Here is an 18,168-nt window from a genome sequence, read left to right as displayed (position 1 = left end):
CATCAATGGCCATGCCCTTTCACCCCAAAGCGAGCTCATGGGAGGGGTAATAACAGCGAGTCGGGGTTTGGGAGGGGAGGGCAGGGTTGCGGGTGGATCAAGTATGCTGAGGTTTGGCAAAGAACGTGACCTGCCCACGTCAAGGAGAAGCATGGTTGGGGGGTTGGGGGGGCGGGTCAGCATGTCTTAGGACGTGGCTTGTGTGGGAGCAGCGTGTGTCCCACTAGCCCTGAGGGCGCAGGGGTGAAGAGGGGCGAGTGTGCGGGGCGGCTGAGAAAGGGCCTCAGTGCCAGGCTGAGGAGGGGCTTAGTTTGAGGCGTGCAGATCATTGCAAGCAGCTGGCTTTTATTTGGGGAGAGAATGCAGGTGCTGCACGGGGCTGGGCCGGAAGACAAACCTGGTCATTGGAGCTGCTCTTTTTCCTGCCCACCGAGTGACAGGACCACAGAGGACAGAGACCCCAGACACCATTCTCTCCCGGCATCTCTCCCATTTCTCACGTGGGCAGAGCAGGGTGTGGGCTTCATGCTCCAGACTCACAGCAGGAGGGCAAGTGACCGATGCCCTCCTCTGGCACGCTGCCAGCTGGGACTCGGGGACGGCCTTGGGCTGGAAATCAGCACCGCAGTCCGTGAAGGCTCTGGGGATGGGTTCAGCAGACACCTCCTCCAGGAAGCCTCCTGGGACCACGGCTCCTCCCTCTGGGCTCCCTAATGCCAGTGCTGAGGAGGGCTGGGTGCCTCCCCCGGGCGCTCAGCAGAACTCCAAGTGTTGGTCGCTGGGGACGTTGTACTTGAGCTTGTGGGCTTCAAAGAGCCTGGACAGCTCCTTCAGGTAGCGCTGGTGCAGCCCGTCCACCTCCTCCTGCGAGGGATTCGGTGTCTTCTGCACCTCGATGGGCGTCCCCACTGCAAGAGACAGAGGTGGCTGGCGACCCAGAACGGGAACCACACGGGGGGCAGGAACCCTTGGAGCAGGTGCCCAAGGCCATGATCACGTGTGCAGGAAAGTGTTCTCACTGCCTCTTTTGCACTCTTTTTCAGGTGAAGGTTTCTAAGATGTCAGGGTAGATTCCAGATTTTGAGAGCGTAACCCGACCGCCGGCTGGTATATTCATGCATTAGCTCCATCAATCCTCCTAAGGATCCTATGGGGCTAGAAGCTGCTGTTACACCTGTTTGACAGGTGAGGCCGTGAGGCTGAGGGAGCTTGAGTGACTTGCTCAACGTCACATAGCCAGGAGGCATCATCAGTGGCAGGTTTGAAGCCCTGGGGATGTGCTGCTGACTTCCAGGACACGTGGGTCTGTGAGTCTGAATGTCCTGATCAGAAGTCACAGGATGGCTGGGAGGAGGCCGGTCCACAGCCCAAGCTGCCTTCTTCCCCCTCTGCCCCCGCGCGGGCCTGCAGTGCCCCCCGTTCTAGACCGGAGTTGGGAAGCCTGATCTACCTCCTTCCACTGGCTCTGCCTCTTTGAGGAGACACCTGCCTTTCCATCGTCTCTTGGATAAGGCTCTGGAGGCAGCCCCTCTATGAATATTCATGAAAATATTGCTGAATCACCCAGGGAAAGTCCTGGTGGAGGCGCTGAAAAGTCCATACTTCACTAAGAAATGACTGGATGGTGGAGATGAACAGACCTCCCACAACAAGCTTTGCCATTGGCACCTACTTGGCATCCAAGCAGAAAGCAAATAAACGTCCAAACCGCTAAGTAGGCGGTGCTGTCTATGGATTAATCTAATGCCCATGAGTGTACAGGAAAATTTGGAAGTGGTCTATCTTCTCGGAGTCTCCGTTTGCCCTCAGTACAATGGGGATGGTAGTCCTGCCCCCAAGGTTGTTGGGGTAACTGAGCTGCTGCAGGTAAGGAGCCGGCACAGTGCCCGGCTCAGAGCAGGTGGCAGTGATCAGGAGTGACCCCTGTTCTTTGTGTCTGTTACAGCTCTCATGCCAGGCTGCCTGGCATTGGGGTTACCTGCCCGTGTGTCCATTTCCCAGTTTAGAATGTGCGCTCCACGAGGTCCAGGATGGATCTGGCCCGTGTTCAAGTCCCCTTGTGCTCACAGCCCGGGCCCTGGCCCTGTAGCCCTCCCCACTCCCAGCCCGGGTCTTGGCTCACCCACGGTGGTGATGGGCCGGCGGTAGGGCAGAAAACCAAAGCTGTGCTGGAAGACACCGCGGCCATGGAAGAGCGGGAGGGAGATCCCCATGATCCTCTGTAGCCGGTCCTGGCCCCAGCGCAGCCAGGAGCCAGGTGAGTTCTCTACCTGGTCAAATATGTCATTCTCCCCAAAGGAGAAGATTGGCACCAGAGCCGCCCTGAGGACGACAGGAGAGAGGGCTTGTGGGCGGTACAAGAAGGCACAAGCTGGTCCCCTAGCTTCCCGCCGGGACCCAGGGACCAGGACTTGGGGCAGAGCGCAGAGCCCTGGGCTGGATGTAGGAGGCCTCAGGTGTCCCCCAGACCTGCCACAGCCTTGCTCCGTGACCACGGGCAGGTCCGGGCTCCTCCCAGGGCCACCACCTGACAGGGAGACCAGAATGCTTCAGGGAGTCCTCCCAGATTGCAAACCTCTGCAAGCTTTCTGGAAACATCTCTCCTGCCCAGCCAGCTTATGTTCCCAAGGATGCTTCAGGTAGGAGAAGAGCTCCTCGCTCTGCTCCCCACCTCCATTCTCCCAGGTCCTGTTGGTCTCAGAGCCAGTGTCAGCTTCGGGCGACCTGACCCTGCACACCTCGGCCCTTTGGTCACCGTGTTTCCCAGTGGAAACTCTTCCATGGATTAGGACATGAGACAGTCCATCTGTCCCCAAGGTAGAATCCTCTTTGTCAACGGACAGGGAGTCTCCCACCAAAACGGGTCCGCCTCAGTCTCTGCCGTCTGTCCCCCAGATCACAATCCTTGCCGATCCCCACCCGAGCCCGAGAGGCCTCTCCCCCGTTACCCGTGCCGCAGGGCGAGCCTGATGAAGCCCTTGCGGTTGCGAAGCACCAGCTTGTAGCTTCCAGGCCTGGCGTTCAGTGCCTCCTGGGCGCCACCTGTAGTGATGCACAGCAGGTTGCCACCTGTTTTCCTGCTCAGGATGTGATCCCCGCTCTCCTTGTCCGCTGAGACCAGCCCTGGGGAGAGAGGACAGGACGTTGGTCAGTTTTGGGGAGAGGGGGGTGGGACTGGTGAAGGAGGAGCCTTAAGCTCCCCCTACCTGCCAGCTGCGAGGTCCCTGGGGATCAGGACTGGGTCGTGTCCCTCTTCCCAACCCCTCACCGAGCTCACTGCCGGACTGAGTTTGCTGGGAAGTGCTCCTGGGGTCTAGACTCCTTCCCCCTGACACATGCTCTTGGAAGTTCAGAACAGGTGACAGCCTCCCCAAAGTCCCTCCTCCATGCCTCCAGCCCTCCTCTTCCCCCACCCAGGGGTGGGAAGACTCACCCCCAGACATGCTGTAATCCCTGAGGAAGGGGACCCGAAAAAACAAGTTCAGAGTCATTAAATTGGGGCGGATGCCGGGGAAGAGGGAGGAGAAGCCTGTGCTCTCGGTGCACAGGTTGGTAAAAGCTCCAGTCGCCAGGATGCCGTGGGGGTGGAAGCCAGCAAGGTAGTTCCGGGAGGGGTCCAGCTCAGCGGTCTTGACCAGCTGCAGGGACAGCAAGGGGGTGGGACTTCGTGCTGTCTCTGGTCTCGCTGCTGACTTTCCGTGCAGACACTCTATGGTGAAATGTTGGCTAATTCTCAACCATTAAGTCCTAGACCTCTTCTAGGGTTTGTTCAGAAAGCTACCGTGCTCAGAGGAAAATTTTCTAAATTTTTTTGAAATTCAACCAGTGACTAACAGCTCATAAAAATTACAGAAGGAGTTCCTGTCGTGGCTCAGTGGTTAACGCAGCTGAGTAGGAACCATGAGGTTGCGGGTTCGATCCCTGGCCTTGCTCAGTGGGTGAAGGATCCGGTGTTGCCGTGAGCTGTGCTGTAGGTCACAGACGTGGCTCGGATCTGGCGTTGCTGTGGCTGTGGTGTAGGCCGCCGGCTACAGCTCCGATTGGACCCCTAGCCTGGGAACCTCCATATGCCGGGGGTATGGCCTTAGAAAAGGCAAAAAGACCAAAAAAAAAAAAAAAATCGCAGAAAAAGGGGGCTCCCATCATGTCTCAGTGGAAATGAATCTGACTAACATCCATGAGGATGCAGGATTGATCCCTGGCCTCGCACAGAGGGTTATGGTACCAGGGTTGCCATTAGCTGAGATGTGGTTCGCAGAGGCAGCTCGGATCTGGCGTGGCTGTGGCTGTGGATTAGGGTGGCAGCTACAGCACCGATTCAACCCCTAGCCTGGGAACCTGCATATGCTGCAGAGGCAGCCCTAAAAATACACACACCCACACACACAAAAATCACAGATGGGAGCTTGAAAAGACATTCCCATTAACAAGGAGGGCAGAGGCCTGTGGCAGTGGGGGAGATCCAGGGGCTCATACCTGGGTCCCACTTCCTCCTCTCCATCTCAGATTCTTGCAGGTGCTCAGCCCCACATGTGTGTGAATGCGTTACCCGGTCTCCTGAGAGGTGAGGCGCTGCAGTGTCTGCAGGTCACAGCCCCAACCCCCCAGGCTCCCAGCCCAGCACAGGGAGTCAAAGTGCTTGTCATCTCGCCCTCTGCTGGTCCTTGTTGGTACTGCCCACCCTCTGCAGGTGGTGATCTGCAGGGCTGCAGTGGACAATCCTGGACACTCTGCCCTCTGAATTCCTGAAAGCAAGTTCAGCGTCCCACCAGCCTCAATAGCTTTAGGATTGGGGCGCCCTCCTGGGGAGCTGCCTGGCCGGGGAAGGGGAAGGAGGCCAGTGGAAAGGACAGGCCCAGAATTGCCCAGCACATTATTTCCTGCCAGTTGTGCAATGATAGCAGCTCCAGGTGCAGAGAGAGCCAGATGTTGTCCTATGGTGGTCTTGGGATGACCTCACGTCTCTTGGAACCCACACAACCCAGTGACAGAATACGGCATTATCTCCACTTTGCATATGAAGAAACTGAGGCTCAGAGAGCCTGTGTAATTCACCCAAGATCACACAGCTGATATGCTGCAGACCTGGTAGTAGAAGTTGCTCCGCCCAGCTCCAGAGGCCACACTCTGTAGCTTCGTTCATGCCCAGTTCCAGAGGAGGGTCAAATGCCCCTCCTTGGCTCCTCTCTGTGTCCTCCCTGCCTTCCCCATCCTGTCATTCCAAAACCAACCCGGCCCCCCTGTTTACACACAGGCTTTATTCTGTCTGCGAGACAAGAAGGGAGAAGAAGTATCAGTCACTCAAATCAAGAAGCCTGTTTCAATGAGGACCGATCTCTGGGTCCCTGGTCAGGATGCCCTGAGTCAGAGAGTCAAAGAATGAGGTGCCCACGGTGTGAGGATCGGACTGCTAGCAGATACAGGGAGAAACCGAGATTCAGAATGGGGCAGGGCTTTGTCCAAGGACACACCGCGTACTGGAGTCGGGGCAGGACTGATCCTGAGAACCAGTTCAGGACGTTCCGCCTTGCTTCTTTACCCAGAAACGCACAAGCTTTCAAACCACCAAAAGGATTTGCTGTGTGACTGTGGTCACCCTTTTCTTCCTCTCTTGGTGACCGTCCCCTCTTTGATGAACTGTGGGGCTAGGTGGTCTCCAGGATGAGTATTTATTAGCTATATCCCCCACCATGGCAGCTGAAGGGTTTACACCTGCAGGATACATATATGTGCCACATGCTATGGCCCACAGAACGCCTTAAAATTCTGTTTATTCATCCGTCCTTATAATGGACCCATGTCCCTACAGAGGGCAAACCATGGCCAGGCAGAGGCTGATTTCTTCCCCGGGCCACAGAGCCAAGGAAGCCGAGCTCCTGCCTCCCAAGCTAGGTTTCTGCTCACGGTCAACGGGGCCACCCTTCCCCCGGACACGTGCGGCGCTATGGTCCCTGCCCCACCCCAGCAGCCCCATTACTCACCAAGATGGGAAAGTAGTCCCTCATGTACTTCCACATGTGCCAGTGCCTTGTGGAATCTAAACTCCTGCCCCCCTGGCGTGGCCTGTCTCGTTCCAGGTACCACCAGAATGTATAGAGGATACTGATGAGCCAGAATCTTGTGAACAGGAGCCCGACGAAGATTGCAGTGCAGATCTGGGCTGAGGAGGGCAGCAGGAGCTGTGAGTGGTCACAGGTGAGAAGGAAGGAGCCCTCGCATTGCTTAGCACGAGCAGCACTGTCCGTCCAGCCCTCACCCAGGAGGAAGAGGGAAGCATTTCACGTCTCCAAGGAGGAAGGAACACAGCCCCCCAGGGTCACACTGGGGTCCTGGATTTTAAGCCAAGTAGGTTTAGCTCCTAACTGACTTTTCCCCACTGTTCTAGGCGGCCCTATCAACTCTGCTGTTCCCTCTCACCCTCGCTCTGTGTCCTCTTAAGTAGTCTGGATTCACCAGGTCCTCCGTAAATGCCTGGTGGAGAAGCGACTAAAGGAAGTGTTTCCGGTTTCAACATTTTGGGACCTCTGAGAAAAGGAGCCATTCTCCCTGCCCAGCCCTCATTCTGTCCATTCTCTGCCCATCCTCCATGGAGAGATACCATCGGATCCCCGTCCACCAACGTTCTGTCAGGGAGTTTTCTGGTGGCCTAGCCTGATAAGGATCCGGCTGTGGCTCGAGTTATAGCTGTGGTGTGGGTTGGATCACTGGCCAGGGAACTTCTGCGTGCCAGGGGTGTAGCCAAAAAAAAAAAAAAAAAGGTCTCCCATGGCTTTACCTCACCTTTAAGGACAGCCAGTGTAGGGAGTTCCCATTGTGGCTCAGCGGGTTATGAACCCAGCTAGTATCTGCGAGGATGCAGATTCGATCCTGGCCTCACTCAGTGGGTTAAGGCGTTGCTGTGAGCTATGGAGTAGGTCACAGAGGTGGCTTGGATCCAGCGTGGCTGTGGCTGTGGCTGTGGTATAGGTGGGCAGCTGCAGCTCTGATTCAACCCCTAGCCTGGGAACTTCCATACGCTACACCTGTGCCCCCACCCAAAGAAGTCCAGGGTAGCTCAGCTTGGCATTCAAGGCCCCATGGCTGGCCCCACTCTCATCCGGTTCCAGCCTCATTCACCCACACGCACCCAAACTCTGGCCACAGCAAGCTCCTCGGTGTTCCTGCAACTTCCTGACCTCCTTTGATCTCCCAGAAGATGTTGTCCACCTGTTTCTTCTGCCTGCCCTGCTCTTTCCTACAGAGGGAGGGAGGAAGAGGCCAACCCATTGCTGGCCCTTGGATCAGGCGTGCAGCACAGCTAGGACAGGGCCCATTAAGGAATTCCCTCCTAGAGTTCCCTTTGTGGCACAGAGGAAACGAATCCGACTAGGAACCCTGAGGTTTCAGGTTCGATCCCTGGCCTTGCTCAGTGGGTGAAGGATCCGGCGTTGCCGTGAGCTGTGGTGTAGGTCACAGATGCGGCTTGGATCTGGCGTTTCTGTGGCTCTGGTGTAGGCGGGCAGTGACAGCTCCAATTAGCCCCCTAGCCTGGGAACCTCCATATGCCGTGGGTGCAGCCCTAAAGAGACAAGAGACTGAAAAAAAAAAAAAAAAAAAGAAGAAGAAGAAGAAGTTCCCTCTGACCTACAATTCTGAGTCCCGACTGTGTGCTGATCTAGGCCTCATTTCAAAGTCAGGTGGCCTGATGGCAACGGGCCCTCATTTCCAGGGAATGTTCTTCCCTCCCCATCCCGTTCTCTTCGCCTAACATCGTTCACTCCAACTCTGAAAGAAAGTCAGCCTTCCGTTTCTTCCACTTGAAATAGACTAGACTGGGCTGTCGTTCCTGGTGGGCTTCCAGGAGGAAGGGTCCTTTAAAATTCATGAGCCAGATGAAATCGGTGGGGCTCACAGACGCTCACTTTACACAGAGCACCTGTGATGTGCCAGGCGACGGCGGTACAGCAGTGAACAAACAGCAGAAACCTCTGCCCTCCCGGAGCTGATTCCCACAAGTCTGGAGGAAGGCAGCAGGAGGCCAGTGGGGAAGGTATCCAGTGGTTTGACCTGTATATAACTTCGTCATTCTTCACTACAAAATTTTGGTGCGAAGAAATATATACTCCCGTAGTTCTCTGCCCTTGGGCAAAATCAAATGTCTTCATGATGTGCTCCAGAAAATAAAACCGAGTGGTTAGTGGTGGCTCCCTGGAGGGTAGGATTTGTGGAACACTTTTACTTTGAGGGTGCCTATCTTGTTTGATCGGAGCATATCAGCATGTTTGCTTTTTAGTCAAGGGAAGTCTAGGAAATAACCCACACGGGGGCCATTTCCACTTGATGCTAGAGAACGCCCCCTATCAGCTGGAAAAACTCAACCTGGCGGGGGGCGGGGGGGGGAGAGGGGTCTTTTCAGTCACTTGGGAGGGGAGACCCCTCTTTTCCTCATAAAGTTGGGAGGGAAATAGGTATAACACCTCACTTGTAGAAGCCCCACGGCAAGCCAGTGGGGAGAGACCGATGTCCCGTTTTCCCATTTTGGTTGCATCCCACTCCCAGCACCCATTCATTCAACGAATGCATCAACATCAGATCTTCTAGGACCCAGAGAAAGAGTTGGGAACAAGAGCAACTGTTTGAAAGGAGCCTCCCCTTCCTGTGTGAGTGTGAGTTCCAGAGCAGAGCAAAGACTTGGTGAACGACCCAGGGGAGGGTATCTGGTTCTGGGCCTGAGTCCCCAGGGACAGGTCCTAGTCGACCTGTCTCAGGCTCGTCTTTGCCCCTCCGCCAAGGGCCTGCTCTAGGTCCACGTGTGTGGTCTTTACGCCCCTGGAGCAGCCCCAGGGGCAGGAGGGAAGCAGGAGAGGGGGGGTCCAGAGGCCAAGTGGTTTCAAGGAGGAGGCAGTGACCCCCTGGGTCGAAGGCTGCTGAGACGTCAGGATGAGAGCTGGGCAGGGACCACTGGCTGAAGCAGCGGGGCGGTGGCCGGGTGTGAAGTTGCCCAGGGCAGCTCCTGGGAGCAGTGGATCTGAAGTGGGGGGGAGGGAGGCCCGAAGGGGAGGGGAGGGGAGGGGCGTGGGGAATGCAGGGGCTCTTCCAGGAGTCCTGCTGTGCAGGGGAGCCTAGGGAGAGGGAGGGAGGCGGAGGAGAGGGTGGGGCCAAGGGATTTTTAGTTGGGAGTTGTGACCGCATATTTGCGGATGGAGAATCGGGGACATGGCAGGAGAGAAGAGGCAATTACTACAAGCCCTCACTCTCCTGCCAGCCTTCAAACCCTGCCCTGTGGGCCCATCTCCTAACTGTCTCTGGAAGGAGGCCCCTGCTCTCCACCCACCACCGGCCTCCCTAGACCAGGGCAGGGGATGGTTTCCTAAAGAGCCTGAGTGTGGCTATTTACACTCTGTCGCTGAAGAGGCACTTGCGGGATATCACACAGACAGGTGATCTTTTCAAATGGAGAAACCTCGCTTGGCTCATTGGGCTGCGCAAATACTACAGACAAGCAATGGACTGGATTTGGCCCATGGGGCATCAAGTAGTGCCCCCTGATCTAGATTGTGACTGCCCTCTGCCATTGGTCTACCTCCTACACCCCAACACATCGCCCACTGCAGCCACAGGGACCTGTACCACACAGACGGGACCTTGTGATCCCAGTAGTTAAAGCCACCCTGGGTCTCCCCTTTGCCCCAGGATAATGGACAATGTCAAAGCTCCTGCCCCAGGCACCAGGGGGCGCAGATCCCTTTTCTCAGCTGCCTTCCCTCGAGGTCCAGGCCCAGGGCCACTTGGCCTCTCTGTGCGGCTCCTGAGAGTTCCAGGCCCTGGGGCTGGCCTGGGGGTTTCATGGCCAGGCAGTCACACTCCCGTTGGCAAAGCTCCCCCAAGGCCACCTGAGCAAGATCATCCCCAGGTCTCAAGCCACCTGGCTGTGGTCCTCCGGTGCCCGTTGATCCGGGGCCAGGGACGGGCCTCCTGCCCTGGGGGAGCACCTCCCCCCTGCGCACCTCCCCCACACCCTCAGCCCTCTCTGCTCCCTCTGTCTCCTTCTCTCTCTCCCTTTGTCAGTAGGAGGTGCCCAGGCCTACAGCCTTGGGCATTTGAGGCGCATAGCTTCTCTGCTCCTGTGTGTCATGGTTGGATAACCAGGGATATCTTACATGTTTCAACAATTCTTAGGACAGAGACCCAGATTAATCCTAACGGATGCTAAGGGGAGGCAGGCTGGAGAGGCTGCTTTGCTGGCGATTGGTCTTTAGCTGCAAAACTGTGGAGACAGGGAATTCCCATTGTATCTCAGTGGCAAGGAATCTGCCGGGCAGGTTCGATCCCTGGCTTCCCTCAGTGTGTTAAGGACCCAGCGTTGCCTAGAGCTGTGGTGTAAGTTATAGATGAGGCTCTGATCTGTAAGTTGCTGTGGCTGTGGCCAGCAACTGTGTTGGCTCTGACTCAACCCCTAGCCTGGCAATTTCCATATGCCGCAGGTGTGGCCCTAAAAAAAAAAATTGCCTTCAGCAGAGCTGGAGTCGAGGCATCGGTGGCCTCCTGGTCCCCATGGCTGTGCTCGCTGTGGGCGTGGGGTGGGGAAGGGGACTAAGCGTATCCTCTGTGTGATCTGCCCACCGGGCCAGGCCACGGCTATGCTGGCAGAAGGAGCATGTTTCTGCATTTCACCCCGCAGCGCCCTGTAAGGTCCGCATTCTTAGTCCCATTCTGCTGACGGTGCGATGGAGGCAGGGGAGGTCAGGGCCGGGCTGTCCAGGGGCCCACAGCTGTTGAGTCTGACCTAGATGTGCCTCTCACTGCCCAGGCCCCTCTCAGCCCGCCCCTCACTGTCCTTCCTGTTCCTCCCCCCTGTTTTCCCCACCCCCACCGCCCACACCTGCTGAGGCTCTGTAAGGAAGGAAGGGACCTCATCCCACCTGGGCTGTCTGAGGAGCCTGGAACTTTCCCACAAATGACTCTTCCTCCCCCACAGCTCCAGGCATCCTCAGGCGGGTCCCGTCCTGCTTCTAAGGTGGAACCCACAGCCCAGGAGGGCTAAGTACCTGCCCCAAGCCACGGGTGAGGGCTTCTCCCCCCAAGGTCCCAGCAACTTCCGTATGACAGAGACTCCAGGCTGGGTCTCTAAGCTCAGCAGCCCCATTAGAAGCCAAGTCTTTGTCCCATGAATGCACTGTGTGCACCTGGAGTGACAGGTGCCCATGGTCTCCTGCCCCCCCCGCCCCCCAGCCCGCCTTACGCAGAACAAGAGAGAAGCAACGGGACGATCACAAGATTCTGCAGCCTGCGCCCCACGGCAGAACGAGGGTGCAACTCCACCATACTGGCTCTGGCTCTGAATGCTTCTCTGAGCTCTGCTGTGTTTGGAGATACCTGCTGGTTTTGTTGCTGCCAGAGATTGTGTAAGTATTTGTGGGGGTGGGAGGTGGTTGTCCAGCCAGTCCTAAATCCTCCAGCCCCCCATGGCAAGGAACCCTTTCCTGCAAGAAACCTTTGAAATGACTTGCCTGGACCCAGCTAAGGTTGAAGGAAATACGTTTGATTCCTCAGGCAAGACCTTATCTGCCGGATCACCTTTGCTCAAATTGTGCCCTTCCCTTGGCAAGAGACCCCAAATACTGTGCACTCCTAACCGTTCACATTCACCCAGAGACCTGGCTGCAGTAATTGCCTCTTCTCTCCTGCCATGTCCCCGATTCTCCATCCGCAAATATGGCGTCACAACTCCCAACTAAAAATCCCTTGGCCCCACCCTCTCCTCCGCCTCCCTCCCTCTCCCTAGGCTCCCCTGCACAGCAGGACTCCTGGAAGAGCCCCTGCATTCCCCACGCCCCTCCCCTCCCCTCCCCTTCGGGCCTCCCTCCCCCCCACTTCAGATCCACTGCTCCCAGAGCTCGCTGGCAACTTCAACCCCGCCACCGCCCCCTGCTTCAGCCAGTGGTCCCTGCCCAGCTCTCATCCTGACGTCTCAGCAGCCTTCGACCCAGGGGGTCACTGCCTCCTCCTTGAAACCACTTGGCCTCTGGACCCCCCTCTCCTGCTTCCCTCCTGCCCCTGGGCTCTCTCCTGCTCCTCCCTGTGGCTGGTAACCTTCCTTCCCCAGACTCAGGCTTTGAGTGCCCTCCTGCCCCTCAGTCCTCGGGCCCTCCCTCTCACTCCACCCTCTGTCCTCAGAGACCTCATCCAGGCTCTTGGCCTTGGGGTCTCTCTGGGTAGGAACATATCCAAACTGCATCGCCAGGCCTGACTCCCCGGGGCTCCAGACCTGACGGTCCAGGCGGCCTCTTGTCCTCTTCCCTGACAGCCTGTGCGCCGCCTCCGTCCTAGTCTGTCCCAAACAGAGCTTGGCTTCCCCTCGCCTGCCCAGCTACCTCTCCTCTGCTCCTTGCCATCTCTGGAAAGGGCTTCATTGACCTATTTCCTCAGGCCAAAACCTTAGAGTCACACTCGATTCTTTCTGTCCTCTCCGTCCATCTCTATCTGTTTGGTCTCTTCAATCACTGCTTTTAAACGTACGCTTTGAACTGAAATATATCAAACATACAAGAAAAGGCACAAAACCTAAGTGTCGGAGTGATGCATTGTCCCAGAGTGAACCCATTTGTGTGACCTTCACTCCGATGGACAGATGGAACCTGACCAGCACCTGTGTCCTGGCCTTCACGCCTCTCTTCCCCAAAGCTCAACCCAGCTCAGCTCTGCTGTGAACCTTACCAAAAGTGATTCTCAACTATAAAACTGGGGGACTGGCTCTTCGACCCAAGATTGTATTTTGAAATCATCCAAGTTGGGTGTATTTGTCATAAATTTCTGCTCCGTGCCTTATAGGACTTCACTGTGTGAATATGCCACAATTCATCCATTTGACGGCTCAGGGACATCTGGGCACATTGCCTGTTCTGGCTATTGTGAATAGTGTTGCTACCTGCATTCTTTTCTTTCCTTTTCCAATTTTTGAGAAAAGTCAACATCCAGGTATTAGCACGATGGTTTGATGTACAGATTTCTGAATGACTCTAAGGGATTTATTTGATATCCGCAATCTCACATATTACATAAAAAGGAAAAAAAAATCTCTGTTGTGATGACAACTTTGAAGATCTACTCTCCCTTTTTAATTTTTAAATGGTTTCTATTTTTTCCATTATACTTGATTTACAGGGTTCTCTCATTTCTCAGTACAGTATAGTGACACAGCCACACACACACACACATACTATACATTCTTTTTCTCACTTTATCTTCCATCATCCTCCATCATAAGTGACTAGATAGATTCCCATGCTTTGCAGAAGATCTCATTGTTTATCCCCTCCCAATGCATAGTCTGCATCTACTAACCTCATGCTCCCAGTCCATCCCACTCCCTCCCCTTCCCCTTGGCAACCCCAAGTCTATTCCCAACGTCCATGCGTGATTTTTCCGTGGAAAGTTTCATTTGTGCTGTCTATTAGTTTCCAGATAGAAGTGATATCATATTTTATTGTCTTTCTCTTTCGGACTTACTTCACTCAGTATGAGAGTCTCTAGTTCCATCCAGGGCTGCAAATGGCATGATTTCTTCTTTCTCATGGCCGAGTAGTATTCCATTGTGTATATATACCACATCTTCTTTTTTTATATACAATGATTTTTATTTTTTCCATTAACCTGTTTACATGTGTTCTGTCAAGGTTCTACTGCATAGCAAGGTGACCCAGTCACACATACTGTATACATTCTTTTTCTCACGTTATCGTGCTCCATCAAAGTGACTAGATATAGTTCCCAGTGCTATACAGCAGATCTCATTGCTTATCCATTCCAAAGGCAATAGTTTGCATCTATTAACCCCAAGTTCCCAATCCATCCCACTCTCTCCTCCCCCTCCCCCTTGGCAACCCCAAGTCTGTTCTCCATGTCCATGATTTTCTTTTCTGTGGAAAGGTTCGTTTGTGCTATATTTGATTCCAGATATAAGTGATATCACATGGTATTTGTCTTTCTCTTTCCTACTTACTTCACTTAGAATGAGAGTCTCTAGTTCCATCCATGTGTGCTGCAAATGACATTATTTTGTTTTTTGATGGCTGAGTGTATTCCATTGTGTGTAGATACCACTCTTCTTAATCCAATCATCCTTGATGGACATTTAGGTTGTTTCCTCATGTTTGGCTATTGGGACTAGTGCTGCAATGAACATACAGGTGCATGTGTCCTTTCCAAGGAAATTTTGTCCATATATATGCCCAAGAGTGGGGTTGCTGGATCATGCGGTAGTTCTATGTATAGTTCCCTGAGGTACCTCCATACTGTTCTCCATAGTGGCTGTACCAGCATACATTCCCACCGCAGTGTAAGAGGTTCCCTTTTTTCCACACCCTCTCTGGCATTTGTTCTTTGTGGGCTTAATAAATATGGCCTCTGACTGGTGTGAGGTGGTACCTCATGGTAGTTTTGATTTGCAGTTCTCCTAATGATCAGTGATGTTGAGCATTTTTTCATGTGCTTGTTGGCCGTCTGTATATCTTCTTTGGAGAAATGTCTATTCAGGTCTTTTGCCCATTTTTCAATGGGTTGTTGGGTTTTTTTTGTTAGTGTGTAAGTTTTTTATATATTTTAGAGATAACCCTTGTCAGTTGCATCATTTGAAACATTTTCTCCCATTCTGTGAGTTGTCTTTTTGGTTTTTTTCTTATGGTTTCCTTTGCTGTGCAAAAGCTTGTCCATTTGATTAGGTCCATTGGTTTATTTTTGCTTTATTTCTGTTGCTTCTGAGAAACCATTTGAGGGTTGATTTGAGAGAATGGTTTGCCTATGTTCTCTTCTAGGAGTTGGATGGTGTCTTGTCTTCCATTTAAGTCTTTCAGCCATTTTGAGTTTATTTCTGTTCATGGTGTGCAGGTGTGTTCCAGTTTCATTGATTTACATCGCTGTCCATTTTCCCAGCACCCTGCTGAAAAGATTGTCTTTTTCCCATTTTTATATTCTGTTCCTTTGTCAAAGATTAATTGACTGTGGGCTTCTGGGTTGATTTCTTTGTTCTCTTTCTCTTCCATTGGTCTGTTTGTCTGTTCTGGTACCAGACACCACTGTCTTGATGACTGTGGCTTGTAATATTGCCTGAAGTCGAGGAGAGTTAAGCCTCCGTTGGTTTTTTTCCTCAGGATTGCTTTGGCAATTCTGGGTCTTTTATGTTCCATATAAATTTTTGGATTGTTTGTTCTAGTTCCATAAAAAATGTCACGGGTAGTTTGATAGGGTCGCATTGCATCTGTAGGTTGCTTTGGGTAGTATGGCCATTTTTCCAACCAGGAGCTGGAGTATCTTTCCATTTCTTTGAATCCTCTTTAATGTCCTTGATGAATGTTTATAGTCTCTCAGCATATAAGTCTTTTGTCTCCTTGGTCAGTTTATTCCAGGTATTTGCTTTTTGGGGGTGCAATTTAAAAAGGTATTGTAGTTTTGTATTCCTTTTCTAATATTTCACTGTTAGTATACAGACATGCAACTGATGTCTGAATGTGAATCTTATCTTATATCCTGCTACTTTGCTGAATTTGTTGATCAGGTCAAGTAGTTTTGGGGTTGAGTCCTTAGGGTTTTCTATATATAGTTCATGTCATCTGCATACAGTGACCATTTTACCCCTTCTCTTCCTATTTGGATGCCTTTTATTTCTTTGATTGCTGTGGCTAGGACTTCCAATTCTATGTTGAATAACATTGGTGAGAGTGGCATCCTTGTCTTGTTCCAGGTTTTAGTGGGAAGGCTTTCAGCTTGTCTCCATTGAGTATTACATTTGCTGTGGGTTTGTCATAAATGGCTTTTATGATGTTAAGGTATGTTCCCTCATTCCTACTCTGGTAAGAGTTTTTATCCTGAATGATGTTGGACTTTATCAAATCCTTCTACCTCAGTTGAGGTGATCATATGGTTTTTGACTTTCCTTTGTTATGTGATGTATGACATTGATTTGCATACGTTGAACCATCCTTGTGAACCTGGGATGAATCCCACTTGGTCGTGATGTATGGTCTTTTTTATATGTCGTTGGATTCAGTTGGCTAAAATTTTGTTGAAATCTTTGCCTCTAATTCATCAAAGGTATCAACCTAAGATTTCTTTTTTGATGGTATCTTTGTCTGGTTTTGGTATTAGAGCGATGGTGCCATCATAGAATGTCTTTGGGAGTGTTCCTTTTTCTTTGGTCTTTTGGAAAAATTTAAGGAGGATGGGTATAATTTCCTCTTTGAATGTTTGGTAGAATTCACCTGTGAAGCCATCTGGTCCTGGACTTTTATTTATAGGGAATGTTTTTATGAAATACTCCATTTCATTTCTAGTGGTTGGTCTGTTCAGTTGATCTATTTCTATACTCTTAAATTTGTTGAGGTTCCTTTTGTGCCCTAGTATGTGGTCGATACTTGAAAATGTTCCACGTGCACTTGAAAAGAATGTATGTTCTGACTTTTTGGATGTAATGTCCTGAAAATGTCCATGAAGTCTAACTTTTCTATTGTATCATTTAGGATCTCTGTTGCCTTATTGATTTTCTGTCCAGAGGGTCTGTCCTTTGATGTGAGTGGGGTGTTAAAGTCTCCTATTATGATTGTATTCCCATCATTTCTCCTTTTATACCTGTTAGTATTTGTTATGGGTATGTGGGTGCTCCTATTTAGGGGCATAGATGTTAATATTGTAATATCCTCTTCTTGAATGTATGCTTTTGCCATTAAATGGTGTCCTTCTTTGTCTTTTTCATTGGCCTTCATTTTAACGTCTGTTTTGTCTGATATGAATACTGCAACTCCTGCTTTCCTGACTGTTCCATTGGATGGTATATTTTTTCCCATCCCCTCACTTTCAATCTCTATTGTTCCTTTGCCCTAAAGTGAGTCTCTTGTAGACAGCAGATTGTAGGCTCTTGCTTTTTTAACCCAATCTACCACTCTGTGTCTTTTTTGGAGCACTCAGTCCGTTGACATTTAAGGTAATTATTGATAAATAGGTATTTACTGCCATTTTAAATCTTGTTTTCCAGTTTATTCATATCTCCCCTTTTTTCCTTTCTTTTTTGGTTGGATGATTTCCATTTAATTTATGTGTATTTTTTAGTTTTTTGTAATTTAATGTTTTTTTTTTGTTTGCCCTGTTTTTGAAGTATGTTAACCCCTTCCTATATCTGCTTCCTTTAGCCTGATAGTCTATATCAATCAACACATTGTAAAAAAAAAAAAAAAAAAAGTCTAGATTTTCTTATTTTCGTTCTCCACATTCTATGATTTTGAAGTCCTTTTTTAACATCTTCATGTTTGTCCTTTTGCTATTCCTTGTGTTTATCATTGCTAGTACAGTAGTCTTTTTTTTTTTTTTTTTCCACTCTTAGATCTATATGCTGGCTTATTTAAGTGATTGCTTTCCGTGTGATTTCCTCCACCATTCTTTTCTTCTCTTTTTTTATTTACAAAAGCCCTTTCAGTATTTCTTTTAGAAAGGGTTTAGTATTGTTGTACTTTTTAGCTTTTGTCTGTTGGTAAAATTCTTTATTTCTTCTATTTTAAATGGTATTCTTGCTGGATACAGTATTCGAGGTTGCAGATTTTTTCCTTTCAGCACTCTAAATGTATCTTGCCACTCTCTTCTGTCCTGTAGTGTTTCTGTAGACAAATCAGCTGATACCCTTATGCAAGTTCCCCTATAATTAATGTTGGCTCTTCTCTTGCTGCCTTTAGAATCCTCTCTTTAACTTTTGACATTTTTATTATGTCTTGGTGTGGGCCTCTTTGGGTTCAACTTGTTTGGGGCCCTCTGTGCTTCATGTATCCTGATATCACTTCCTTCAGATTTGGAAAGTTTTCAGATATAATTTCTTCAAATATATTTTCAACCCCCTTTGGCCTCATCCAGTGCTGCAGGGGAACAGCAAATCCTGGAAGAGGGATGGTGCAATACAACAGAACACACAAGACTCTTACGTTTAGAAAGCGGGGGACCAGGAGGCAATCTGTTCTTCAGAACAAAGGTGCCTAGGCTTTAGCCCACATGGCTTCATTAAGGAAGGTGATGAGCTTATTCCAGAGGGATTAAGCAGGTGAGGAACTAGTGGGCAGGAACAGGCACAGGCAATTGGGAGGTATCTTCTTCGTGATATCACAGAGGGTATCCTTAGGACAGAGTGCAGCTGTTCGTGAATGACATGGTTAA

At 51.2% G+C, this 18,168-nt stretch overlaps 1 protein-coding gene across 1 annotated transcript in view; it reads right to left on the bottom strand.

Annotated features, from left to right (window-relative positions):
* Positions 1-340: 340 nt before the first annotated feature.
* The window catches only part of LOC125112068 (2-acylglycerol O-acyltransferase 2-like), a 33,542-nt gene continuing 15,714 nt past the window's right edge, over positions 341-18,168 (bottom strand). Inside the window, exons 2-7 of the mRNA XM_047754328.1 lie at positions 12,139-12,310; positions 5,982-6,160; positions 3,434-3,638; positions 2,949-3,123; positions 2,123-2,322; positions 341-908 (exon numbers count right to left, since the gene is read on the bottom strand). Coding sequence (XP_047610284.1) covers positions 754-908; positions 2,123-2,322; positions 2,949-3,123; positions 3,434-3,638; positions 5,982-6,160; positions 12,139-12,310 — 1,086 coding nt within the window. The 3' untranslated portion in view covers positions 341-753. The remainder of the gene's footprint in view (positions 909-2,122; positions 2,323-2,948; positions 3,124-3,433; positions 3,639-5,981; positions 6,161-12,138; positions 12,311-18,168) is intronic.

Source organism: Phacochoerus africanus, chromosome 11 (assembly GCF_016906955.1).
Source record: "Phacochoerus africanus isolate WHEZ1 chromosome 11, ROS_Pafr_v1, whole genome shotgun sequence".
Taxonomy (NCBI): domain Eukaryota; kingdom Metazoa; phylum Chordata; class Mammalia; order Artiodactyla; family Suidae; genus Phacochoerus; species Phacochoerus africanus.
Note: the sequence above shows the minus strand (reverse complement) of the source record. Positions and strands in the feature narration are given on the sequence as shown.